This window comes from Pseudophryne corroboree, chromosome 4, assembly GCF_028390025.1.
Source record: "Pseudophryne corroboree isolate aPseCor3 chromosome 4, aPseCor3.hap2, whole genome shotgun sequence".
NCBI lineage: Eukaryota > Metazoa > Chordata > Amphibia > Anura > Myobatrachidae > Pseudophryne > Pseudophryne corroboree.
The window spans coordinates 177,690,125-177,717,634 of NC_086447.1; the positions used below are offsets into that span (position 1 = coordinate 177,690,125).

At 46.6% G+C, this 27,510-nt stretch overlaps 1 protein-coding gene across 3 annotated transcripts in view; it reads left to right on the plus strand.

The window, feature by feature from the left end:
• TFDP2 (transcription factor Dp-2) overlaps nt 1-12,537 on the plus strand; it is a 112,743-nt gene extending 100,206 nt beyond the window's left edge. For all 3 annotated transcript variants that reach the window (XM_063915581.1, XM_063915582.1, XM_063915583.1), the window contains one exon: nt 9,011-12,537. In XM_063915581.1, the coding sequence (XP_063771651.1) occupies nt 9,011-9,164 (154 nt within the window). In that variant the 3' untranslated portion in view covers nt 9,165-12,537. The remainder of the gene's footprint in view (nt 1-9,010) is intronic.
• The last annotated feature ends 14,973 nt before the right edge of the window (nt 12,538-27,510 follow it).

A 27,510-nucleotide genomic window follows, 5' to 3' on the forward strand; every position in this document is an offset into this window, starting at 1 on the left:
TGGTAAGTATCGGTATTTACAGATTTGGGTGGAGGCTGCGCTCACGGAGGGATGCTAACGAGTGCTGCTCGACCTGGAGGCGTCCTACCTCCTGTACTAGAATTTGTAATTTGGAGTGGTTAGCGCGCTCATTATGAAAAATGAAAGAGCAAGAGGTAGAAAAAGAGGGGATGTTGCGGGATAGGGTGTTGTTATAGATATATAGATGTGTAAGAATTGTTCGTATAAATGTGGGTTTACAGCAATGATCAGTCTAATGGTGGTTTCTAAACATAAATTTCTCTAACGTCCTAAGTGGATGCTGGGGACTCCGTAAGGACCATGAGGAATAGCGGCTCCGCAGGAGACTGGGCACATCTAAAGAAAGCTTTAGGACTATCTGGTGTGCACTGGCTCCTCCCCCTATGACCCTCCTCCAAGCCTCAGTTAGATCTCTGTGCCCGAACGAGAAGGGTGCACACTAGGGGCTCTCCTGAGCTTCTTAGTGAAAGTTTTAGATTAGGTTTTTTATTTTCAGTGAGACCTGCTGGCAACAGGCTCACTGCATCGAGGGACTAAGGGGAGAAGAAGCGAACTCACCTGCGTGCAGAGTGGATTGGGCTTCTTAGGCTACTGGACATTAGCTCCAGAGGGACGATCACAGGCCCAGCTTGGATGGGTCCCAGAGCCGCGCCGCCGGCCCCCTTACAGAGCCAGAAGGCAGAAGAGGTCCGGAAAATCGGCGGCAGAAGACGTCCTGTCTTCAACAAGGTAGCGCACAGCACTGCAGCTGTGCGCCATTGCTCTCAGCACACTTCACACTTCGGTCACTGAGGGTGCAGGGCGCTGGGGGGGTGGCGCCCTGAGACGCAATAAAAACACCTTGGATGGCAAAAAAAAATGCATCACATATAGCTCCTGGGCTATATGGATGCATTTAACCCCTGCCAGAATCCATAAAAAAGCAGGAGAAAAGTCCGCGAAAAAGGGGCGGAGCCTATCTCCTCAGCACACTGGCGCCATTTTCCCTCACAGCTCCGTTGGAGGGAAGCTCCCTGTCTCTCCCCTGCAGTCACTACACTACAGAAAGGGTTAAAAAAAGAGAGGGGGGCACTAATTAGGCACAGTATTAACTATACAGCAGCTATAAGGGGAAAAACACTTATATAAGGTTATCCCTGTATATATATAGCGCTCTGGTGTGTGCTGGCAAACTCTCCCCAAAGGGCTAGTGGGGTCCTGTCCTCTATCAGAGCATTCCCTGTGTGTGTGCTGTATGTCGGTGCTTTTGTGTCGACATGTATGAGGAGAAAAATGATGTGGAGACGGAGCAGATTGCCTGTAATAGTGCTGTCACCCCCTAGGGGGTCGACACCTGAGTGGATGAACTGTTGGAAGGAATTACGTGACAGTGTCAGCTCTGTATAAAAGACAGTGGTTGACATGAGACAGCCGGCTACTCAGCTTGTGCCTGTCCAGACGTCTCATAGGCCGTCAGGGGCTCTAAAGCGCCCGTTACCTCAGATGGCAGATATAGACGCCGACACGGATACTGACTCCAGTGTCGACGGTGAAGAGACGAATGTGACTTCCAGTAGGGCCACACGTTACATGATTGAGGCAATGAAAAATGTTTTACACATTTCTGATAATACGAGTACCACCAAAAAAGGGGTATTATGTTCGGTGAGGAAAAACTACCTGTAGTTTTCCTGAATCTGAGAAATTAAATGAGGTGTGTGATGATGCGTGGGTTTCCCCCGATAACAACGGATAATTTCTAAAATGTTATTGGCATTATATCCTTTCCCGCCAGAGGTTAGGGTGCGTTGGGAAACACCCCCTAGGGGGGATAAAGCGCTCACACGCTTGTAAGGGCTCTACCTTCGCCTGAGATGGCCGCCCTTAAGGATCCTGCTGATAGAAAGCAGGAGGGTATCCTAAAAGGTATTTACACACATACTGGTGTTATACTGCGACCAGCAATCGCCTCAGCCTGGATGTGCAGTGCTGGGTTGGCGTGGTCGGATTCCCTGACTGAAAATATTGATACCCTAGATAGGGACAGTATATTTTTGCCTATAGAGCATTTAAAAGATGCATTTTTATATATGCGTGATGCACAGCGGAATATTTGCCGACTGGCATCAAGTCTAAGCGCGTTGTGCATTTCTACCAGTAGAGGGTTATGGACACGTCGGTGGTCAGGTGATGCGTATTCCAAACTGCATTTGGAAGTATTGCTTTATTAAGGGAGGAGTTATTTGGGGTCGGTCTTTCAGACCTGGTGGCCACGGCAAAAGCTGGGAATTCCACGTTTGTACCCCAGGTCGCCTCTCAACATGAGAAGACGCCGTATTATCAGGCGCAGTCTTTTCATGGACAAGCGGGCAAAAGGTTCCTCATTTCTGCCCCGTGACAGAGGGAGAGGAAAAAGGCTGCAGAAATCAGCCAGTTCCCAGGAACAGAAACCCTCTCCCGCCTCTGCCAAGCCCTCAGTATACGCTGGGGCTTTACAAGCAGAATCAGGCACGGTGGGGGGCCCGTCTCAATGAATTTCAGCGCGCAGTGGGCTCACTCGCAAGTAGACCCCTGGATCCTTCAGGTGATATCTCAGGGGTACAAATTAGAATTCGAGACGTCTCCCCCTCGCCGTTTCCTAAAGTCGGCTTTACCGATGTCTCCTTCTGACAGGGAGACAGTTTTGGAAGCCATTCACAAGCTGTATTCCCAGCAGGTGATAATCAAGATACCCCTCCTGCAACAGGGAACGGGGTATTATTCCACACTGTTGTGGTACCGAAGCCGGACGGCTCGGTGAGACCGATTCTAAATCTAAAATCTTTGAACACTTACGTACAGAGGTTCAAATTCAAGATTGAGTCACTCAGAGCAGTGATTGCGAACCTAGAAGAAGGGGACTACATGATGTCTCGGGACATCAAGGATGCTTACCTTCATGTCAAAATTTACCCTTCTCACCAAGGGTACCTCAGGTTTATGGTACAGAACTGTCACTATCAGTTCAGACGCTGCCGTATGGATGGTACACGGCACCCCGGGTCTTTACCAAGGTAATGGCCGAAATGATGATATTCCTTCGAAGGAAGTGAATTTTAGTTATCCCTTCCTTGGACAATTCCCTGATAAGGGTAAGATCCAGGGAACAGTTGGAGGTCGGTGTAGCACTATCTCAGGTAGTGTTGCGGCAGCACGATTGGATTCTCAATATTCCAAAATCGCACCTGGTTCCGACGACGTGTCTTCTGTTCCTAGGGATGATCCTGGACACAGTCCAGAAAAAGGTGTTTCTCCCGGAGGAGAAAGCCAGGGAGTTATCCGAGCTAGTCAGGAACCTCCTAAAACCGAGCCAAGTCTCAGTGCATCAATGCACAAGGGTTCTGGGTAAAATGGTGGCTTCCTACGAAGCAATCCCATTCGGCAGATTCCACGCAAGAACTTTCCAGTGGGACCTGCTGGACAAATGGTCCGGATCGCATCTTCAGATGCATCAGCTGATAACCCTGTCACCAAGGACAAGGGTGTCCCTCCTGTGGTGGTTGCAGAGTGCTCATCTTCTAGAGGGCCGCAGATTAGGCATTCAGGACTGGGTCCTGGTGACCATGGATGCCAGCCTGCGAGGCTGGGGAGCGGTCACACAGGGAAGGAATATCCAGGGCTTATGGTCAAGCCTGGAGACATCACTTCACATAAATATCCTGAAGCTAAGGGACATTTACAATGCTCTAAGCTTAGCAAGACCTCTGCTTCAAGGTCAGCCGGTGTTGATCCAGTCGGACAACATCACGGCAGTCACCCACGTAAACAGACAGGGTGGCACAAGAAGCAGGAGGGCAATGGCAGAAGCTGCAAGGATTCTTCGCTGTGCGGAAAATCATGTGATAGCACTGTCAGCAGTATTCATTCCGGGAGTGGACAACTGGGAAGCAGACTTCCTCAGCACGACCTCCACCCGGGAGAGTGGGGACTTCACCCAGAAGTCTTCCACATGATTAAAAACTCGACAGGTATTGCGCCAGGTCCAGGGACCCTCAGGCAATAAGCTGTAGACGCTCTGGTAACACCGTGGGTGTACCAGCCAGGGTATGTGTTCCCTCCTCTGCCTCTCATACCCAAGGTACTGAGATTGATAAGATGGAGAGGAGTAAGCACTGTATTCGTGGTTCCGGATTGGCCAAGAAGGACTTGGTAACCGGAACTTCAAGAGATGCTCACGGAGGATCCGTGGCCTCTACCTCTAAGAAGGGACCTGCTCCAGCAAGGACCCTGTCTGTTCCAAGACTTACCGCGGCTGCGTTTGACGGCATGGCGGTTGAACGCCGGATCCTGAAGGAAAAAAGGCATTCCGGATGAAGTCATCCCTATCCTGATCAAAGCCAGGAAGGATGTAACCGCAAAAACATTATCACCGCAATTGGCGAAAATATGTTGCGTGGTGCGAGGCCAGTAAGGCCCGACGGAGGAAATTCAACTGGGTCGATTCCTACATTTCCTGCAAACAGGAGTGTCTATGGGCCTGAAATTGGGGTCCATTAAGGTTCAAATTTCGGCCCTGTCAATTTTCTTCCAAAAAGAAAGCTTCAGTCCCTGAAGTTCAGACGTTTGTAAAAGGGGTACTGCATATACAGCCTCCTTTTGTGCCTCCAGTGGCACTTTGGGATCTCAATGTAGTTTTGGGTTCCAAAAGTCACATTGGTTTGAACCACTTAAATCTGTGGAGTTAAAATATCTCACATGGAAAGTGGTCATGCTGTTGGCCCTGGCCTGGGCCAGGCGCGTGTCAGAATTGGCGGCTTTATCCTGAAAAAGCCCTTATCTGATTTTCCATTCGGACAGGGCGGAATTGAGGACTCGTCCTCAGTTTCTCCCCAAGGTGGTTTCAGCGTCTCACCTGAACCAACCTATTGGTGGTGCCTGCGGCTACTAGGGACTTGGAGGCCTCCAAGTTGCTAGACGTTGTCAGTGCCCTGAAAATATATGTTTCCAGGACGGCTGGAGTCAGGAAATCTGACTCGCTGTTTATCCTGTGTGCACCCAACAAGCTGGGTGCTCCTGCTTCTAAGCAGACTATTGCTCGTTGGATTTGTAGTACAATTCAGCTTGCACATTCTGTGGCAGGCCTGCCACAGCCAAAAATCTGTAAATGCCTACTCCACAAGGAAGGTGGGCTCATCTTGGGCGGCTGCCCGAGGGGTCTCGGCTTTACAACTTTGCCGAGCAGCTACTTGGTCAGGAGCAAATACGTTTGTAAAATTCTACAAAATTGATATCCTGGCTGAGGAGGACCTGGAGTTCTCTCATTTGGTGCTGCAGAGTCATCCGCACTCTCCCGCCCGTTTGGGAGCTTTGGTATAATCCCCATGGTCCTTACGGAGTCCCCAGCATCCACTTAGGACGTTAGAGAAAATAAGAATTTACTTACCGATAATTCTATTTCTCATAGTCCGTAGTGGATGCTGGGCGCCCATCCCAAGTGCGGATTGTCTGCAATACTTGTACATAGTTATTGTTACAAAAATCGGGTTATTATTGTTGTGAGCCATCTTTCAGAGGCTCCTCTGTTATCATGCTGTTAACTGGGTTCAGATCACAGGTTATACGGTGTGATTGGTGTGGCTGGTATGAGTCTTACCCGGGATTCAAAATCCTTCCTTATTGTGTACGCTCGTCCGGGCACAGTGTCCTAACTGAGGCTTGGAGGAGGGTCATAGGGGGAGGAGCCAGTGCACACCAGATAGTCCTAAAGCTTTCTTTAGATGTGCCCAGTCTCCTGCGGAGCCGCTATTCCTCATGGTCCTTACGGAGTCCCCAGCATCCACTACGGACTATGAGAAATAGAATTATCGGTAAGTAAATTCTTATTTTATTGTGGTATTGGATATATATAAAAAGGTCAGCAACCTTCTGAAATGATATATGGTTCCTTATCCCACCGTTCCTGCACCACTGTCAGGTGTGTCCTGCAGACTACCCTTTACAAGGTATACCTCACTAATGGTATACCAAAATGGACCCCAGCTCAGGTAAATGTCAGGTGTACCCTAAGGGTCACCTTTACCATAGGTGTGGTGGGTGCCTATGTATCCTCTGAAGCTGTGTCCTAAATTAGTGTCTGGGGGGTTTTGACCAGTGCGGCGTCCCGCCTGTCAGTCCCCTTTCGTGTGCGGCACTGAGTTGTGGGGTCGTGGGCTGTGGGCTGTGTGTCACACACTTACCGCCGGGGGCAGGTCTCTGCCTGCCGCCGGTAACCTCGTCTCTTCCTTCCACGAACTCAGGCCTTGGTCCTCTTTGTCCGTGTCCTCCGTTTTCTTCGGTCCGCGCGCTTCTCCTGCAGCCGCCGGTCTCCTCCGTCCACGGGTCCCGTTCTACCACTTCCTGGTTTGCGCGTCACGTGCGATGTCACGTGAGCGCTCCGTCTGTAGTGAAAGCCGCTGTGTTCCCTTCTCCGGCCGGGGAAGGGTGGCTGTGAATAATTGTGGTGTAAATTAGCAAGTCCCAACGCGTTTCAGCACGGATGCCTTTGTCCAGGGTTGCATGGAAGAGACGAGGAAGAGACAAGGTTACCGGCGGCAGGCAGAGACCTGCACCCGGCGGTAAGTGTGTGACACACAGCCCACAGCCCACGACCCCACAACTCAGTGCCGCACACGAAAGGGGACTGACAGGCGGGACGCCGCACTGGTCAAAACTCCCCAGACACTAATTTAGGACACAGCTTCAGAGGATACATAGGCACCCACCACACCTATGGTAAAGGTGACCCTTAGGGTACACCTGACATTTACCTGAGCTGGGGTCCATTTTGGTATACCATTAGTAAGGTATACCTTGTAAAGGGTAGTCTGCAGGACACACCTGACAGTGGTGCAGGAACGGTGGGATAAGGAACCATATATCATTTCAGAAGGTTGCTGACCTTTTTATATATATATCCAATACCACAATAAATTTATGTTTAGAAACCACCATTAGACTGATTATTGCTGTAAACCCACATTTATACGAACAATTCTTACACATCTATATATCTATAACAACACCCTATCCCGCAACATCCCCTCTTTTTCAACCTCTTGCTCTTTAATTTTTCATAATGAGCGCGCTGACCACTCCAAATTACAAAAGGTAAGTATCGGTAGCCAGACTGGCTACCTCCTATGTTGATTATTAACGGGATACTCTCTTGTCCATCTTGATATTGAATGCTAAGCACCTACATAATAGCAGCATTGTTGTCACTAACCCATTCATATAATATATGGTCAGCCAGCTGCAGCTACTGATGACAGACTTGTTCCCATGAGGCTAGAGGGGTCCAAGTGCCTACATAAACTAGTGCATCCTGCACACAATTAATTTACTCTAGGTTCCACAGTGCAATAATTAAAGGTTCCTTCTGCCTTACTTCTGTGAATGTACTGTCTTACGCATGACATGGGAATGTATAAAGTTACAGCCATACATTCTGAGTAAGTCATGTGACATATAGCCTGAATGTGATATACATCAACCCAGTTGACCTTAACTCTGCTATATGCATCCTGAGCTGGGTCACTGAGCTGCCGGGGAACAAACATACTCTCACAGCTCTGAGAAAATCTGGAGCATGTTAGTGACTGTCCATTCCTGAACAGTGGGTGCGTCCGCAACATCTGAGATCTGCAATCTTGGAAAGTTATTATATGAATATAGCACATGACCTACCAAGTCCCAGAACACTTGTTGGTGGTTCAGCAATTTTAAATGGACGCTTGTCAGTGTTACACCAGATATTCTGGCTCCATAATGGTCTGTTTGCTGTTAATTAAATGATTGTTGTCATTGCTCTGTTTCTCAAGATACGGGGTCACCAGCTGGATTCTCCAGTCTCTTTAAATTCTTGGGAATAGTGTCCATAACATTAGAGCAGCCCATAAAAGTTTTGATCCCGGGCACACCCTTCTTTGAGAAAGGAGTTTAAAAGTTGTGTATTGTAATGGCTAACTATTAAAATTTAAGTTTAGCACAATAATGGTATCATTTGGATTGGGTGACACTTTCAATTGGTGGGTTAGAACATAGCCCCTTTATCCAAAGTATCCTCATAATGTTAGTAGGTGTATTTAGCTAGTCCTACTGGTTCGGTGTCTATCTAGTGTCTGTTACTGTGGTGCGATACTGCAGTGTGTCACAATCGCTAGACAACCAAGAACAGTGTGTTATTTATTCAATTCAGTAGTATTTTCAGGATGTAGTTGGCATCCCAACGTACGGGATCCCGTCGGTTTAAAAGAGTGTTAGGATTAGTTTAGTTCCGGCCACTTGTCGGGATTCTGACCGCCAGCATCCTAATTGCCGGTATCCCGTACCCAACCCGTATTTTCCATTCTATAGTGTCCGTGATCTGATATTACAGGTCAGAAGGACCTGACTTGTGAACTTTTTACATAAAATGATGCCCACGTCTGTACCTAGAGCTCCAGTAATAATTTTCCAAATGCCACATACTTATTACTGAAGTGCCGACCCCTGGTAGATCAAAATTTGTGACACATACAGGAGCTGCTATTCTTGGTAGTCCTACTGCAACTGGAGCAGACACTCAACGGGTCTGATGGACTTGGGTACGCAGGCATGACACGTACATTAATTATATTTATAGAATATTATGCGCTTGGTTGGAGATTCTGAGCATCACACAAAATGTATGTTTTTGTGGCGGTGGAAGAGTAGTTGTTTTACAGCATAAACCAGTCCAGGCCAGTGAGGCAGGTGGAAAGGATACTAAAAACAGTAGATCCACAAAATATTGCAAAGTTGTGGTTTTGAGGGTTTTTTTTGTGTATAATTGATCTATAGCTATTTTTATTTTTTTTACTGCACTTTAGGAGAAACTTTTTGGATTGTTTTATCTTCAAGCTAAATAAAGCTGTTAGATTAAATTATTGCTATTAGACTTTTTGGTTCACCATGTATACTCAAGTTTTCTGACTTTTAATACTTGTCACTTCTTTCTTCTCTTCCCCTACAGTGTAAATCCAGGATTATTTTTTGACACCGAAGTGTCCCTGACAAATAGCAGCCATCACTCCAGTTCTGGAACATCCCATTATACAGAGTCACGGGGGGAGACCCCATGTTCATTTGATGACTATGATGAAGACGATTCCTCTTCTCTGGAATAATAATGGCAGTATAGCATGTACATGTGAGAATGTATATGTAAGTGTGTATGCGTAGTGTAGTCTTCCAACGCAATTTCGATGGCTGTCCGCATCGAGATCTCAGACTGTTTTCTCCAAATGAAAACGAGCAGTGGACACTGCCATATTTTCAGAATGCTTTAAGATGGCGTCTTGTCGGATGTGGAATGACTTGATTGCCCCAATAACGCTATTTGGTTTTGGTTGGTGGGCAGGGATCAAACACAGGGTATGTGAATTTTTTTTTTTTTCCCCCCCTTTCCGCTGTGAGAGTAAATTTTCTTTCTCTGCATGGCTGATGGAGCACACCCCTTTGCCACTTCTGGACAACGCATCTTTTGGAAATTCCTGTCATAAGCTTGAGACCACTTTGGTATCCCAGAGCATCCTGCCCATTTGGAAGTCATGTCTGCCAACGATCTGTGAAAGAGACGCTGCTATTTTCTGATTGCTGCAGATAGCGGGGGAAATCAGAAGATTTTTGTTTCTGTTAAAGTGGTTGTCTTATACACAAGGAACTAAAAGATTTTAGCACCAACTGTACTGAAAATAAAGGGAATACTGTGATGGGGAATGCTGTTGAGGAAAAGGTTTCTAATTGTTAAAAGAAAAACAACCAGGTTTTTTTTTTTTTTTTGCTTGTTTTTCCAGTTGTGAGAAATATATGGTATTGGGAAATGTCTTCTCCATCGTATACTATAACAAAAGCAGCAGGACACAGTCACGATTGGATGCAATGTTCTGGGTGCAGCTCACAAGGAATTTCCACATTACAATGACAAACAAACACACAGGGAAATGTGTCTTTGTACGTCTAAAAGATTTATTAATGTGTGCCCATCTCATACACACACTGCCGGCAGTCATTCTGTGGGCTATCCGAAGACACAGCCTATCGGGTCACTAAACAATGAGGCCAGCTTACTAGTAGATTTATAGCCTTGACTTCTAATGAGCAATGCTACAAAATGGCCGTCTCCACTGTGTGTAGGGTATGGGCAAGGATATAGGTGTTTGAGTTCCACTCTGACTGTCCACTAGAGAGAAGTTTTTGGAGCCCTAAACCAATTTAATGTTATTTTACTAGAACTGCTGGATTTTTTCAGAATAAAACCCCCAAAATCTGCCATGTGTAAAAAAAAAAAAAAAAATACAAACATTTCATTATTTTGTCTGCAGGAGAAGAATTTATTCCTAAAAAAGAAGAATGCTGCTAATAACTCTCATTGGTTACTCAATGTTGTGTTCTGTGTTTTTTGTATATGGCCAAAGCTAAAAAGAATTTTATAATGTAGCTGGGCAGCTATATTGTGAGCCATGTATATGCGCTGCGCCATACCTTTTCTTTACTATAAGGAACTTTATTCTTTGTTTTGGTTTTTTTTTTTTTTTTTAATTTTCATCTATTACCGCCAGCCAGTTCACTTATGTGTTTTTTTGTTTGTTTATTTTTTAGATAATTATACAAAATCTAGATTTTTAATTTAATGCAAAATCCTATATCTTTAAAATCACCCAATTTATTATTTTAATTTGTGATTTTGAAATGTTGTGTTTTTTTTCTATTGCTTTACCTGCTCGTCTCTTCTCCTAAACATAATGGTGGCTGCTTAGTCAGTGAGCTGGGCAATTAATAATGGGAAAGTAGCCTATCCATGCTTTCTGCAGCCGTGGTAACCTTGCATATGTCACCATTGTGCTTAGAAGATGGCTGCAGCCATTTTGTGGACTGGACCACCATTCTTCGGCATGAAGCCTTCTAAACTCACTTCATGCCATGGAAGACATGTACTAAGGGTATCCGTACTATAGAGCTACACTAAAAAGGTCTACAGTCAAGAGGTCTACCACTAATGGTAGACATGCATTTGGTACGACAGGGTCAAAAAGTTGACCGGGTCAAAAGGTCGACATGTAAAATGAAGACCGGTCAAAAGATCGACATGACAATGGTAGACACAAGTTTTTTTTTTGTTGTTTTTTTTACTTTTTCATACTTTAACATACACGTAGAATACGATTGAAATACTAACCTGTGCCGAGCGCAGCGAGACACCCTGGCTGGAGCATGGCGAGCCATGCGAGGGGACATGGTGCACTAATGTGGCTTGTTTGTGGCAGAAAAGTGTGTGGGGGGGAAATAGTGTCGACCATTTACATGTCGACCTTTTGACCCTGTCAACCTAATGCGTGTCTACCATTAGTGGTAAACCTATTGACTGTAGACCCGTTTAGTCTAGATCTAATAATCCACACCCGTACTAAGCCTTGTAGAGTGATAAAGTGAAGAGAAAGAAATTACCAACCAATCAGCTCCTAGCTCCTTTTTCAAACATAGGGAGGGATGTACTAAGCATTGGAGAGTCATACACTGGAGAGAGATAAAGTACCATGCAATCTGTAAAGCTGATTATTTGTTTATCTCTCTCCAAGGCTTAGTACATTTACCGTTTTGGGGTCTATTTACTAAGCATGGATGGAGATAAAGGGGGTCTATTTAATAAGCTTTGGACGGAGATAAAGTACCAGCCATTCAGCATCTAACTGCCATGTCACAGGCTGAAAAATGACAGGATCTGATTAGTTGGTACTTTCTCTCGGCCCACTTTATCTCCAAACAAGGCTTAGTAAATATACCTGAAAGTACCAGCCAATCAGCTCCTGTCATTTTTCAGCCTGAAAAATAGCAGTTAGGAGCTGATTGGCTGGTGCATTTATCTCTCGAATTTATCACTGTCCAAGTCATTCGTGTTCAGTGCCATGTTAGTGTGAAATCTCGTGAATGGTGGCCCAGGCCACACAACTGCCTCTGCTATAGTCAGGCAGTGGGTACATATTAAATACCGTGTCGTTTATTTAATTAGTGTGTGGAATATATTCATTTTGTTGTTATGTTAAGCTATATGTTCTTATTGCCTGCAGGGCGTCTTTCTTGAAGCAATTTAAGCTCTACGTGAAAGGTTTGCATAGATTACATCATTTTGGTGTCTCTTACATATTTGTTTAGGGATGACCAAACAGAGGTCTTCTTTTTATCATAGAAACTCATTAACCCACCGAGTTTATTTTCCAAGATATAAGGCTTCAGATATTCTTGGGTAATTGGGAATAGACCTCTGTACCCCAGCTGTTATAATGCACTTTGCACCCACATGGAAACAAGGGGTGACCTGTCACACAGAGGACAGAGTTAGCTGCTTCATCATAATGGGAGCATATCCATAAACGTAAAATAATATAGAAATTAACTTGCCAAAAATGCAGTTTTGTTTCATAGAGATATGGAGTATTTCACTTTAAACTGCTGATTTTACAATGTTTAAAATGCATAAATAATACAATTGGCAAGAACGTGTTTTTTGTTGTTGTTGTTATTGTTTTACTAGTGCTAGCTTCCTGCAGCCATTTTGTGCTCTGTAGCAATATCCGTGATAATGCAGCCTGCTAACTTACTAGGTGAATAACGACATCAGTTACTACTTCCCAGTGGATAGTGGGGTTTAGTTCAGGCCAGAAAATGGCTCCATGTGCAGGTTACAGGAGCTTGCCACCTTTTTACAAGCGGGCGTTGCAAAATATGGGATTTTACATCTGCTCTCTATGGTTTTAGAAGAACAGTATAAATTCTTATCAATTAAGCTACACACAATACATACAATGGATACTTTTCTTCCCATGGTAATTATGCAAATCCTAAGACTTATTATTTAACATTTTGAATTGGAAATTAGAACCTATTATTTAAAGTTAACATTAGAAGTGTTTTAGTCTTGGTTAGGATAAAGCCAAACGAATAAGCTTGTATATTTCAGCTGGGTTATTTCTGTGTGAGCAATAAGGTAGAAAATGTTATTTTAATGGTGTAAAAATGTTTTCTTTGAGGATGTTCGCTGCAGTTATTACCCATCCGCTATTAAATCACAATCATTTTATAGAAGGATAGATTGATGGGAGGTGATTCGCTGAGATGGTGCAAATGTGCAGTAACCCATAGCAACTAACCAGACATTTGCTTTTATTACACTAACGTGCTCAGGGTGGCTGGCTGAAAGCGGATTAGCCCAAGCAGTTAATCAGACCCTTTTTTTTATTAGACTGACTATTCGGGGTAGCTGAAAGTGGATTTGTTGCCGTGGGTTACTGCACTTGTGCACATTTTGCACCACTTTTGTAAATCACCCCCAGAATGGGGTTCCCCAGCACAAGTCAACAAAGTCTCCAGATGCTAATTTTAGTTTATCCAACAGAGTCTATAAGTCACTATGCGCAATGCCTCCATCTTACCGTGCCTCCAATTAAGCGTAGTCCACTTTCAGCCCTCATCATATTTTTGTCTTTATCTGTTTTCGGCGCTGTGCTGGGTGAACGCTGCAATTCTGGGAACGCTTGCAATCTTAAAAGTTCTGCTTAGTTGAAGTATTTATCGCTGCACCATTGTGATGTTTTATATGGCCAGTGTGTGACAGGGCAGTGTGTCAGTAACTGTTTCACTGCCGATGGAGATGCACAGAGGTAACAGTGTCTTATTGGGGGGGTGGGGGGGTGTTTCAACAGTGATTCAGTTTAAAGTATTTAATGCTGTAAATGCTCATTATCTTTCCAAGAAATTGTGTAACATACTAAATGTTTATCTCAGTAAAACTATTTTTGTTTTCAATGTCTGGAATTCTTTACTGAAAATGATCTCTGCCTACAAATTTAAAGGCAATTGGGAAAGAATCGGCGTGTTCCTATAGATTATTCATACTCCTGTCTGGCAAGTCATCATATAGCAGCGCTGCACTGGGAGTGCTGCCCGTCACAGGACACGGATTGTAGTGCGGTGGTGGAGTGTGGTAAAACAAAAGGCCGCCTGTTGAAGACCTGTCTATAAAACAAGTGAGACCTACCTACGTGCTCTTCATTTAACAAGGTAGGGGTGGATTGTTCTACTTGTGTACTAGTGGTATAAACATCACAACATGTAGCATTTGAAGAAATCACACAAGTTTGTTCAGAAGGCAGGGACTTTAAGCTGTTTTCAGCCCAGGGAACACTGAATAAGATGCTAAACTGACAAGGCACACCTTTTTGCTTTTCTCTTACGTCCTAGAGGATGCTGGGGACTCCGTAAGGAACATGGGGTATAGACGGGCTCCGCAGGAGACATGGGCACCTATAAAGAACTTTTAGTATGGGTGTGCACTGGCTCCTCCCTCTATGCCCCTCCTCCAGACCTCAGTTAGATCCTGTGCCCAGAGGAGAAGGGTGCACTACAGGGGAGCTCTCCTGAGTTTTCTGTGGAAAAAAGAATTTTGTTAGGTTTTTTATTTTCAGGGAGCACTGCTGGCAACAGGCTCCCTGCATCGTGGGACTGAGCGGAGAGGAGCAGACCTACTTAAATGATAGGCTCTGCTTCTTAGGCTACTGGACACCATTAGCTCCAGAGGGAGTCTGAACACAGGTCTCACCCTGGGGTTCGTCCCGGAGCCGCGCCGCCGTCCTCCTCACAGAGCCGGAAGATAGAAGCCAGGTGAGTATGAGAAGCAAGAAGACGTCAAAGGCGGCAGAAAACTTCAGATCTTCATGAGGTAAAGCGCGCAGCGGTAAACTGCACGCCATTGCTCCCACACACAGACACACAGAAAGCACTGATGGGTGCAGGGCGCAGGGGGGGGGCACCCTGGGCAGCAATAAACCTCGTTTTTGGGCAAAAAAGGTCACATTAGGCTGCGGAGGCAGCAAATAGATGATCCCCCGCCATGTTATTAAAATTGAAGAGGGAGCGAAGCCCGCCACTTGAGGGGGCGGAGCTTGATCCTTCAGCACTAACCAGCGCCATTTTCTCTACAGAGGCTGCAGAGAACGCTGGCTCCCCGGACTGTCCCCTGCTGAACACTTCAGAGGGCTGAAAAAGAGGAGGGGGGCACATTGGAGCGCAGTGAGTGGGAAGATTGGCATTATATAATAATATAAAAGCGCTGTCTGGATTTTCCAGTGTCAGTTTGGCGCTGGGTGTGTGCTGGCATACTCTCTCTCTGTCTCTCCTAAGGGCCTGGTTGGGGATTTGTCCCCTTATAGGTATATCCCTGTGTGTGTGGGGTGTCGGTACGTGCGCGTCGGCATGTCTGAAGCTGAAGGCTTCTCCAAGGAGGAGGTGGAGCAGATGAGTGGTGTGTCCCCGTCGGTAGTGCCGACTCAGGAATGGATGGACATGTGGCATATGTTGAATACAAGTGTGGCATCTTTACATAAGAGGCTAGATAAAGCTGAATCCAGGGAGGCATCAGGGGGTCAATCCTCGGATTGGACCGACTCACGGGGCCCGTCGGGGTCTCAAAAGCGTCCCTTGTCACTAATTGTGGACACTGATACTGACATGGACTCTGATTCCAGTGTCGACTATGATGAAGCTAGATTGCACCCTAAGGTGACAAAGAGTATTCAGTGTATGATTATTGCTGATGAACCCTCTGTTCCAGACACGAGGGTACACATGTTTAAGGGAAAGAAACAGATAATAAACTTTACCCCATCTCATGAACTTAACGTGTTATTTGAAAAAGCTTGGGAGACTCCAGATAAGAGGCTGCAGATTCCCAAAAGAATTAATATGGCATACCCTTTCCCTACACACTGTGGACAAGGCTCTAACACGCCTGTCCAAGAAGGTGGTGCTGCCGTCTCCAGATACAGCAGCCCTCAAGGACCCTGCGGACCGCAGGCAGGAGACTACATTAAAGTCTATTTATTCACATACTGGTGCTTTGCTCAGACCGGCAATTGCGTCGGCATGGGTATGCAGCACAGTTGCAGCTTGGACAGATACCCTGTCGGCTGACCTTGATACCCTAGATAGGGATGCTATTTTGTTAACTCTAGCCCATATTAAAGACGCAGTCTTGTATATGAGAGACGCTCAAAGGGACATTAGGTTGCTGGGTTCCAGAGCCAATGCCATGGCTATTTCAGCGAGACGATCCTTATGGATCCGCCAATGGACGGGTGATGCTGATTCGAAAAAGCATATGGAGGTTTTACCCTATAAGGGTGACGTGTTGTTTGGGGATGGGCTCGCGGACCTGGTTTCCACAGCTACCGTGGGTAAATCTACCTTTTTACCTTTTATTCCCCAACATCAAAAGAAAACTCCACAATATCACATGCAGTCCTTTCGGTTGCAAAAGTCCAGAAGAGGTCGGGGATCCTCCTTCCTTGCCAGAGGTAAGGGTAGAGGAAAGAGAACACCTGCTTCGGCTGGTGCCCAGGAACAGAAGTCCTCCCCGGCTTCTACAAAACCCACTGCATGACGCTGGGGCTCCCCTGCGGGAGTCCGCACCAGTGGGGGCACGCCTTCGACTCTTTAGCCAGGTCTGGGTCAGGTCAGACGTGAATCCTTGGGCTTTGGAAATAGTTTACCAAGGCTACAAACTGGAATTCGAAGAGGTGCCCCCACGCCGATTTTTCAAGTCGGCCTTACCAACTTCTACCCCAGAGCGGGATGTAGTGTTAGCTGCAATTCAAACGCTGTGTCAACAGCAAGTAATTATCAGGGTTCCCCTGAACCAACAGGGAAAAGGGTACTATTCGACCCTCTTTGTGGTCCCGGTGCCGGATGGTTCGGTCAGACCCATTTTAAATCTAAAATCCCTAAACCTGTACTTGAAAAGATTCAAATTCAAGATGGAATCGCTCCGAGCGGTAATAGCCAGCCTGGAGGGGGGGGGGGGGGGGATTTTATGGTGTCACTGGACATAAAGGATGCTTACCTTCATGTCCCCATATATCCCTCTCAGCAGGAGTACCTGAGATTCGCTGTACAGGATTGTCATTACCAGTTTCAGACGTTGCCGTTTGGGCTTTCCACGGCCCCGAGGATTTTCACCAAGATAATGGCGGAAATGATGGTGGTCCTGCGCAAGCAAGGAGTCACAATTATCCCATACTTGGACGATCTCCTGATAAAGGCGAGATCAAAAGAGCAATTGCTGAGAAACGTGTCACTCTCTCTGAGAGTACTCCAGCAACACGGTTGGATTCTCAATCTACCGAAGTCACAGTTGGTTCCAACAACTCGACTAGCGTTCCTAGGTATGATACTGGACACGGAACAAAAGAAGGTTTTTCTCCCGTTGGAAAAAGCCCAGGACCTCCAGAACATGGCCAGAGACCTGCTGAAGCCAAAAAGAGTGTCCGTTCATCAATGCACTCGTGTTCTGGGGAAAATGGTGGCAGCCTACGAGGCCATCCCCTTCGGCAGGTTCCATGCGAGGACGTTTCAATGGGACCTTCTGGACAAATAGTCCGGGTCCCATCTACAATTACATCAAAAGATAACACTGTCCCCCAGGGCCAGGGTGTCTCTTCTATGGTGGCTGCAAAGTGCTCACCTCCTAGAGGGTCGCAGATTCGGCATTCAGGACTGGGTTCTGGTAACCACGGACGCGAGCCTCCGAGGATGGGGAGCAGTCACCCAAGGAAGAAATTTTCAAGGACTATGGACAAGCCAGGAGTCCTGCCTGCACATCAACGTGTTGCAATTAAGGGCCATATACCACGGCCTTCGACAAGCGGAGAGTCTTCTTCGAAACCTATCGGTGCTGATTCAATCGGACAATGTCACAGCAGTGGCTCATGTGAACCGCCAAGGCGGGACAAGGAGCAGAGTCGCGATGGCAGAAGCCACCAGGATTCTTCGCTGGGCGGAAAATCACGTAAGCGCTCTGTCAGCTGTCTTCATTCCGGGTGTGGACAACTGGGAGGCAGACTTCCTCAGCAGACACGATCTCCATCCAGGAGAGTGGGGACTTCATCAAGAAGTCTTTGCAGAGTTCCTCAAATAGACATGATGGCGTCACGTCTCAACAAGAAGCTTCGGAGGTATTGTGCCAGGTCCCGGGACCCTCAGGCAATAGCAGTAGACGCTCTGGTAACGCCATGGGTGTTCCAATCGGTCTACGTGTTTCCTCCTCTTCCTCTCATCACAAAGGTGTTGAGGATCATAAGGCGAAAGAGTACAGACAATACTCATTGTTCCAGACTGGCCTCGAAGGGCCTGGTACTCAGATCTTCAGGAGATGCTCACAGAAGATCCTTGGCCTCTTCCTCTAAGGGAGGACCTGTTGCAGCAGGGGCCCTGCATGTTCCAAGACTTACCGCGGTTACGTTTGACGGCATGGCGGTTGAACGCCGGATCCTAGCTGAGAAGGGTATTCCGGAAGAGGTCATACCTACTCTAATAAAGGCTAGGAAGGAGGTGACTGCAAAACATTATCACCGTATCTGGCGGAAATATGTCTCTTGGTGTGAAACCAAGAATGCTACTACGGAAGATTTCCATTTGGGTCGTTTTTTTCCACTTCCTACAGACAGGAGTGGATATGGGCCTAAAATTAGGCTCTGTTAAGGTACAGATTTCGGCTCTGTCGATATTCTTTCAGAAGGAATTGGCTTCTCTTCCAGAAGTCCAGACTTTTGTAAAGGGAGTGCTACACATCCAGCCTCCTTTTGTGCCCCCAGTGGCACCATGGGACCTGAACGTGGTGTTGCAGTTCCTAAAATCACACTGGTTTGAACCCCTTAACACGGTTGAGTTGAAATTTCTCACCTGGAAGGTGGTCATGTTATTGGCCTTGGCATCTGCAAGGCGGGTGTCAGAATTAGCGGCCTTGTCTCACAAGAGCCCCTACTTGATTTTTCATGTTGATAGAGCGGAATTGAGGACTCGTCCTCAATTTTTACCTAAGGTGGTTTCTTCATTCCATATGAACCAACCTATTGTGGTTCCTGTGGCTACGAGTGACTTGGAGGATTCCAGGTCCCTGGATGTAGGCAGGGCCTTAAAGATATATGTAGCCAGAACGGCTAGAATTAGGAAAACAGAGGCTCTGTTTGTTCTGTATGCAGCCAACAAGATTGGCGCGCCTGCTTCAAAGCAGACTATTGCTCGCTGGATCTGTAACACGATTCAGCAGGCGTATGTTACGGCTGGATTGCCGTTACCACATTCAGTAAAGGCCCATTCCACTAGGAAGGTGGGCTCTTCTTGGGCGGCTGCCCGAGGCGTCTCGGCATTACAGCTTTGCCGAGCAGCGACTTGGTCGGGGTCAAACACTTTTGCTAAATTCTACAAGTTTGATACCCTGGCTGATGAGGACCTAGCATTTGCTCAGTCGGTGTTGCAGAGTCATCCACACTCTCCCGCCCGATTGGGAGCTTTGGTATGAACCCCATGGTCTTTATGGAGTCCCCAGCATCCTCTAGGACGTAAGAGAAAATAAGATTTTAAACCTACCGGTAAATCTATTTCTCCTAGTCCGTAGAGGATGCTGGGGACCATGGGGTAGAAGAAGTGCAGCGTGCGATCTGGTCGGAAAGATCCCCTATACCCCATAATGACAACTTGAAAAAAGTTTTTGCAAATGTATTAATTTAAAAAACTAAGAAATCACATGTACATAAGTATTTACAGCCTTTGCTCAGTACTTTGTTGATGCACCTTTGGCAGCAATTACAGCCTAAAGTCTTTTTGAATATGGTGCCACAAGCTTGGCACGCCTATCTTTGGGCAGTTTCGCCAATTCCTCTTTGCAGCATCTCTCAAGCTCCATCGGGTTGTATGGGAAGCGTCGGTGCACAGCCATTTTCAGATCTCTCCAGAGATGTTCAAGCGGACTCAAGTCTGGGCTCTGGCTGGGACACTCAAGGACATTCACAGAGTTGTCCTGAAGCTAATCCTTTGATATCTTGGCTGTGTGCTTGGAGTCGTCCTGCTGAAAGATGAACAGTCGCCCCAGTCTGAGGTCAAAAGCGCTCTGGAACAGGTTTTCATCCAGGATATGTGTGTACATTGCTGCATTCATCTTTCCATCTATCCTGACTAGTCTCCCAGTTCCTGCCGCTGAAAAACATCCCCACAGCATGATGCTGCCACCACCATGGATGGTATTGGCCTAGTGATGAGCGGTGCCTGGTTTTCTCCAAACTTGACGCCTGGCATTCACACAAAGAGTTCAATCTTTGTCTCATCAGACCAGAGAATTTTGTTTCTCATGGTCTGAGAGTCCTTCAGGTGCATTTTGGCAAACTCTAGGTGGGCTGCCATGTGCTTTTTACTAAGGAGTGGCTTCCATCTGGCCACTCTACCATACAGGCCTGATTGGTGGATTACTGCAGAGATGGTTGTCCTTCTGGAGGGTTCTCCTCTCTCCACAGAGGAATGCTGTAGCTCTGACAGAGTGACCATCGGGTTCTTGGTCACCTCCGTGACTAGGGTCCTTCTCCCCCGATAGCTCAGTTTAGACGGCTGGCCAATTATTGGTGGTTCCGAACTTCTTCCATTTACGGATGATGGAGGCCACTGTGCTCATTGGGACCTTCAAAGCAGCAGATATTTTTCTGTACCCTTCCCCAGATTTGTGCCTCGAGACAGTCCTGTCTCTGAGGTCTACAGACAATTCCTTTGACTTCATGCTTGGTTTGTGCTGAGGCATGCACTGTCAGGTGTGCTTTTCCAAATCATGTCCAATCAACTAAATTTACCACAGGTGGACTCCAATTAAGCTGTAGGAAAATCTCAAGGATGATCAATTTTGAGCTTCATGGCAAAGGCTGTGAATACTTATGTACATGTGATTTCTTAGTTTGAGATTTTTGCAAATTTATTAAAAATAAAAAACACTTTTTTCACGTTATGGGATATTTTGTGTAGAATTTTGACGGAAATGTTTTTTTTTAATTCCATTTTGGAATAAGGCTGTAACATAACAAATGTGGAAAAAGTAAAGCGCTGTGAATACTTTCCTGATGCACTATATAGGATTTTGCTATCCAAACCATTGCTCAATAGGATCTGGTAAGCAAAACTTTTTTTGAATTGTTATAATTTAAGGAGTAGAACAGCTATAATAGTACTAAAAGTGCCAGCATGCCTTCCTGTGCAGTGACTAATGGAAGCATTCATGTGGCTGGCTAATGATATGGCTCCGAGATATTAAATAAAACAATGAATTGGAGTTTAGTTGCATTCTGCCTGCAATGATCTGTGAATGTTATTGCTGGTATATCCTGCCACAGATTGTTCACATAATTACTAGAGAGCACCACGGTTTCTGTCAGGAATTTAATACGGATCTCCAAATGACTTTGTGTGTAGGAGCTCACAGTCCCATTAGTGAAGAATGCTGCTGTACAGTCTGTGCCTGATGCAATCTAATCCCAGAAAATAAAGAGCCGCAGAAACCTAATCCTGCATTGTAGTGATTTCCGTTCGGATTGTGTTACCATTAGGCATGTAACGATAACGTCCTCATCCTCTGTGTACTCTAGATGGGTGTTAGGCAACAAAATGACTGACTCAAGATGGGCAATGATTTATTTCCCATAAAACAGCTTTGTCTCTCAGAAATATTACTCTGAAAGCCCCCTCTCTCTGAGCTCTGCAGATCCGGTGGTGATGGTCTGCTCATGTTTGATTAAAATAGAAAAATTCAACATGAGCGAGAGTATATTTCTGGGACAGTATAATTATCCTTACTGCCAGTTAGTCAGGCCTGTGGCCTCCAGCCTATTGTTCCCTTCTCTCCTCATCCCTTGAAATGGAGCAGTAAATGAGAGGTAGTCTTTTCCTCCCCGGATAATGAATCATTCGAAGAGGTTTGGTCCTTGAACTCCTTAAATCATCTAGAGAGCTCTTAATACAATATGGATTTCACACACACATATATATATATATATATATATATATATATATATATATATATATAATTTCCAAACAGTCCACACTCTGGCCTTTTAAGTATATGCTGGGGTGACTTCCATATAATGATAGATAATTCTGACCCATCAATTCCAATGTAAATCCACAACAGAGGAGCACTCACCAGTCTTCAAAGCAGTTTTTTCTTTATTTTCAACAAATCATGAAAGAGGGGGGTATCGACGTTTCGGTCCCTGGTGGGACCTATGTCAAGATCATCTAGTATTGTGAATAGCCCCCATTTATACCAAAACATGGCCCTCCCCCCAATTACCAAATTGGAGGAGTTCCATATAGATACATTAAAATCACAGATATTACAAAACATATACAAACATCACATACTTACATTTAACATCTAGTGTGCAAAATTATTATATTAAAAACATAGATCCACCGTAAAGCGCCACTTGGAGTAGTATGGTAACGGCAGAAGCGGCGTGCGTTCCACTGCATCCCGCACTTCCGGTCCGTGGAACGCAAGTTCCGATCACATGACCGGAAGTGTGTAGATCAACATAGCTGCATAGAAATAAAGTGTGTTACATTGGAGCTCCGTGTTCCCGGTCTCTGGAACGCAAGTTCCAGTTACATGACCTGAAGTATAGAGTGCATTAGTTGGTATTCATAGGTAGCATATGGTAACACAGTCGCCATGGTGACCAGCAGTCACATTCACCAATTAATGTGTATAAAAAGATTATCAGTGCACCTATATATTGGCAATTAAAACAGTGGATATATGTATCACAAAAGGAGCCATATTTGGCTAATGTTACATGGACTCTGGTGTAATCCTTAATTATATTATTTTATTTTAACTATATTGTTTAGCAAGTTCTAATGATTTTGGTGAATGTGACTGCTGGTCACCATGGCGACTGTGTTACCATATGCTTTTTTTAAAAGGCACTCTTTAAAGAAAGATTAGGTACTACATCTGGTGTGCACTGGCTCCTCCCTCTATGCCCCTCCTCCAGACCTCAGTTAGAATCTGTGCCCGGCCAGAGCTGGATGCACTTAGTGGGCTCTCCTGAGTTCACTATAAAGAAAGTATTTGTTAGGTTTTTTATTTTCAGTGAGATCTGCTGGCAACAGACTCACTGCTACGTGGGACTTAGGGGAGAGAAGCAAACCTACCTGCTTGCAGCTAGCTTGTGTTTCTAAGGCTACTGGACACCATTAGCTCCAGAGGGATCGAACACAGGGCCCGACCTCGATCGTCCATTCCCGGAGCCGCGCCGCCGTCCCCCTTGCAGAGCCAGAAGACGGAAGATACCGGAGAAAATCGGCGGCTGAAGACTCCGGTCTTTAATAAGGTAGCGCACAGCACTGCAGCTGTGCGCCATTGCTCCCACAGCACACCACACGCTCCGGTCACTGGTGGGTGCAGGGTGCTGGGGGGGGGGGCGCCCTGAGCTGCAATTAGTATACCTTAATGGCAAACTGCACATAATACAGTTCTAAACTGTATATGTGCCTAATCCCCCGCCATAATTTTCATTAAAAAAGCGGGAGAAGCCCGCCGCTGAAGGGGCGGGGCTATCTTCCTCAGCACAGCCAGCGCCATTTTCTCTTCACAGCTCCGCTGGAAGGACGCTCCCCAGGCTCTCCCCTGCAGTATACACTACAGAAAGGGTAAAAAAGAGAGGGGGGGCACATAAATTTAGCCGCAAATTGTGATATAAGCAGCTATTGGGGGAAAATTCACTTGTGTATAGTGTATATCCCTCTGTTATATAGCGCTCTGGTGTGTGCTGGCATACTCTCTCTGCCTCCCCAAAGGACTTTGTGGGGTCCTGTCCTCAGTCAGAGCATTCCCTGTGTGCGGTGTGTCGGTACGGCTGTGTCGACATGTTTGATGAGGACGCTTACGTGGAGGCGGAGCAGGTGCCGATAAGTGTGATGTCGCCCCCTGCGGGGCCGACACCTGAGTGGATGGATATGTGGAAGGTATTAACCGACAGTGTCAACTCCTTGCATAAAAGGTTCGATGACGCAGCTTTGGGACAGCTGGCATCTCAGCCCGCGCCTGCCCAGGCATCTCAGAGGCCATCAGGGGCTCAAAAACGCCCGCTACCTCAGATGGCAGACACAGATGTCGACACAGAGTCTGACTCCAGTGTCGACGAGGATGAGACAAATGTACAATCCACTAGGGCCATCCGATGCATGATTACGGAAATGAAAAATGTGTTGCACATTTCTGACATTAACCCAGTTACCACAAAAAAGGGTATTATGTTTGGGGAGAAAAAGCAGCCAGTGACTTTTCCCCCATCTGATGAGTTAAATGAATTGTGTGAAGAAGCGTGTGGGGTTCCCCAGATAAGAAACTAGTGATTTCTAAACAGTTACTAATGGCGTACCCTTTCCCGCCAACGGATAGGTTACGCTGGGAGACATCCCCTAAGGTGGACAAGGCGCTCACACGCTTTTCAAAAAAGGTGGCACTGCCTTCTCAGGATACGGCCGCCTTAAAGGAGCCTGCAGATAGAAAGCAGGAGGCTATCCTGAAGTCTGTGTATACACACTCAGGTACTATACTGAGACCTGCTATTGCTTCAGCATGGATGTGTAGTGCTGCAGCAGCGTGGTCTGATTCCCTGTCTGATAACATTGATTACCTTGACAGGGACACTATATTGCTAACCATAGAGCATATTAAAGACGTCGTCTTATATATGAGGGATGCACAGAGGGACATTTGCCGGCTGGCATCTAGAATTAATGCAATGTCCATTTCTGCCAGGAGAGTATTATGGACTCGGCAGTGGACAGGTGATGCTGATTCTAAAAGGCACATGGAAATTTTGCCTTATAAGGGTGAGGAATTGTTTGGGGACGGTCTCTCGGACCTCGTATCCACAGCAACAGCTGGGAAGTCGACTTTTTTACCTCGGGTTCCCTCACAGCCTAAGAAAGCACCGTATTATCAAGTACAGTTCTTTCGGCCTCAGAAAGGCAAGCGGGTTAGAGGCAGGGGTAGAGGGAAAAAGCTGCACCAGACAGCCTGTTCCCAGGAACAAAAATCCTCCCCTGCTTCCACTAAGTCCACCGCATGACGCTGGGGCTCCACAGGTGGAGCCAGGTGCGGTGGGGGCCCGTCTCCGGAACTTCAGCGACCAGTGGGTTCGCTCACAGGTGGATCTCTGGGTTTTACAAGTGGTATCTCAGGGATACAAGCTGGAGTTCGAGACGTCTCCCCCTCGCCGTTACCTCAAATCAGCCTTGCCAGCTACTCCCCAGGACAGGGAGGTAGTACTGGCGGCAATTCACAAGCTGTACCTCCAGCAGGTGATAATCAAAGTTCCCCTCCTTCAACAGGGACGAGGTTACTTTTCCACAATGTTTGTGGTACCGAAACCAGACGGTTCGGTGAGACCCATTCTAAATTTGAAATCCTTGAACACTTATATAAGGAAGTTCAAGTTCAAAATGGAATCGCTCAGGGCGGTTATTGCAAGCCTGGAAGAGGGGGATTATATGGTATCACTGGACATCAAGGATGCTTACCTACATGTCCCCATTTACCCACCTCACCAGGTGTACCTCGGTTTTGTGGTACAGGACTGCCATTACCAATTCCAGACGGTGCCGTTTGGTCTGTCCACGGCACCGAGGGTATTTACCAAAGTAATGGCCGAAATGATGATACTCCTTCGAAAAAAGGGAGTTATAATTATCCCTTACTTGGACGATCTCCTTATAAAGGCGAGGTCCATGGAGCAGTTGTTGGTCGGAGTAGCACTATCTCAGGAAGTGCTACAACAGCACGGCTGGATTCTGAATATCCCAAAGTCGCAGCTGGTTCCTACGACGCGTCTGCTGTTCTTGGGTATGATTCTGGACACAGAACAGAAGAAGGTGTTTCTCCCGGAGGAGAAGGCCAAGGAGTTGTCATCTCTGGTCAGAGACCTCCTGAAACCAAAATAGGTGTCTGTGCATCACTGCACGCGAGTCCTGGGAAAGATGGTAGCTTCTTACGAAGCGATTCCCATCGGCAGGTTCCATGCAAGGATCTTTCAGTGGGATCTGTTAGACAAGTGGTCCGGATCGCATCTTCAGATGCATCGGCTGATCACCCTGTCCCCGAGGGCCAGGGTGTGTCTGCTGTGGTGGCTGCAGAGTGCTCATCTTCTCGAGGGCCGCAGATTCGGCATACAGGACTGGGTCCTGGTGACCACGGATGCAAGCCTCCGAGGTTGGGGGGCAGTCACTCAGGGAAGAAACTTCCAAGGACAATGGTCGAGTCAGGAGGCTTCCCTACACATAAATATTCTGGAACTAAGGGCCATTTACAATGCCCTAAGTCAGGCAAAACCCCTGCTTCAAAACCAGCCGGTGCTGATTCAGTCATGCAACATCACGGCGGTCGCCCATGTAAACCGACAGGGCGGCACAAGAAGCAGGATGGCGATGGCAGAAGCCACAAGGATTCTCAGATGGGCGGAAAATCACGTGATAGCACTGTCAGCAGTGTTCATTCCGGGAGTGGACAACTGGGAAGCAGACTTCCTCAGCAGGCACGACCTCCACCCGGGAGAGTGGGGACTTCATCCAGAAGTCTTCCAGCTGATTGTAAATCGTTGGGAAAGGCCACAGGTGGACATGATGGCGTCCCGCCTCAACAAAAAGCTAAAAAGATATTGCGCCAGGTCAAGGGACCCTCAGGCGATAGCTGTGGATGCTCTAGTGACACCGTGGGTGTACCAGTCGGTTAATGTGTTCCCTCCTCTTCCTCTCATACCAAAGGTACTGAGGATAATAAGAAAGAGAGGAGTAAGAACTATACTCATCGTTCCGGATTGGCCAAGAAGGACTTGGTACCCGGAACTACAAGAAATGATCTCAGAGGACCCTTGGCCTCTGCCGCTCCGACAGGACCTGCTACAGCAGGGGCCCTGTCTGTTCCAAGACTTACCGCAGCTGCGTTTGACGGCATGGCGGTTGAACGCCGGATCCTGATGGAAAAGGGCATTCCGGTTGGAGTCATTCCTACGCTGATAAAAGCTAGGAAGGATGTGACAGCAAAACATTATCACCGCATATGGCGAAAATATGTTGCTTGGTGTGAGGCTATGAAGGCCCCAACAGAAGAATTTCAGCTGGGTCGATTTCTGCACTTCCTACAGTCAGGAGTGACTATTGGCCTAAAATTGGGATCCATTAAAGTCCAGATTTCGGCCCTGTCTATTTTCTTTCAAAAAGAACTGGCTTCACTGCCTGAAGTTCAGACGTTTGTTAAGGGAGTGCTGCATATTCAGCCCCCTTTTGTGCCTCCAGTGGCACCTTGGGATCTCAACGTTGTGTTGGATTTCCTAAAATCACATTGGTTTGAGCCACTTCAGACCGTGGAGTTGAAATATCTCACGTGGAAAGTGGTCATGCTTTTGGCCTTGGCTTCGGCTAGGCGTGTGTCAGAATTGGTGGCTTTGTCCTGTAAAAGCCCCTATCTGATCTTCCATATGGACAGGGCAGAATTGAGGACTCGTCCCCAATTTCTCCCTAAGGTGGTATCAGCGTTTCATTTGAACCAACCTATTGTGGTGCCTGCGGCTACTCGGGACTTGGAGGCTTCCAAGTTGCTGG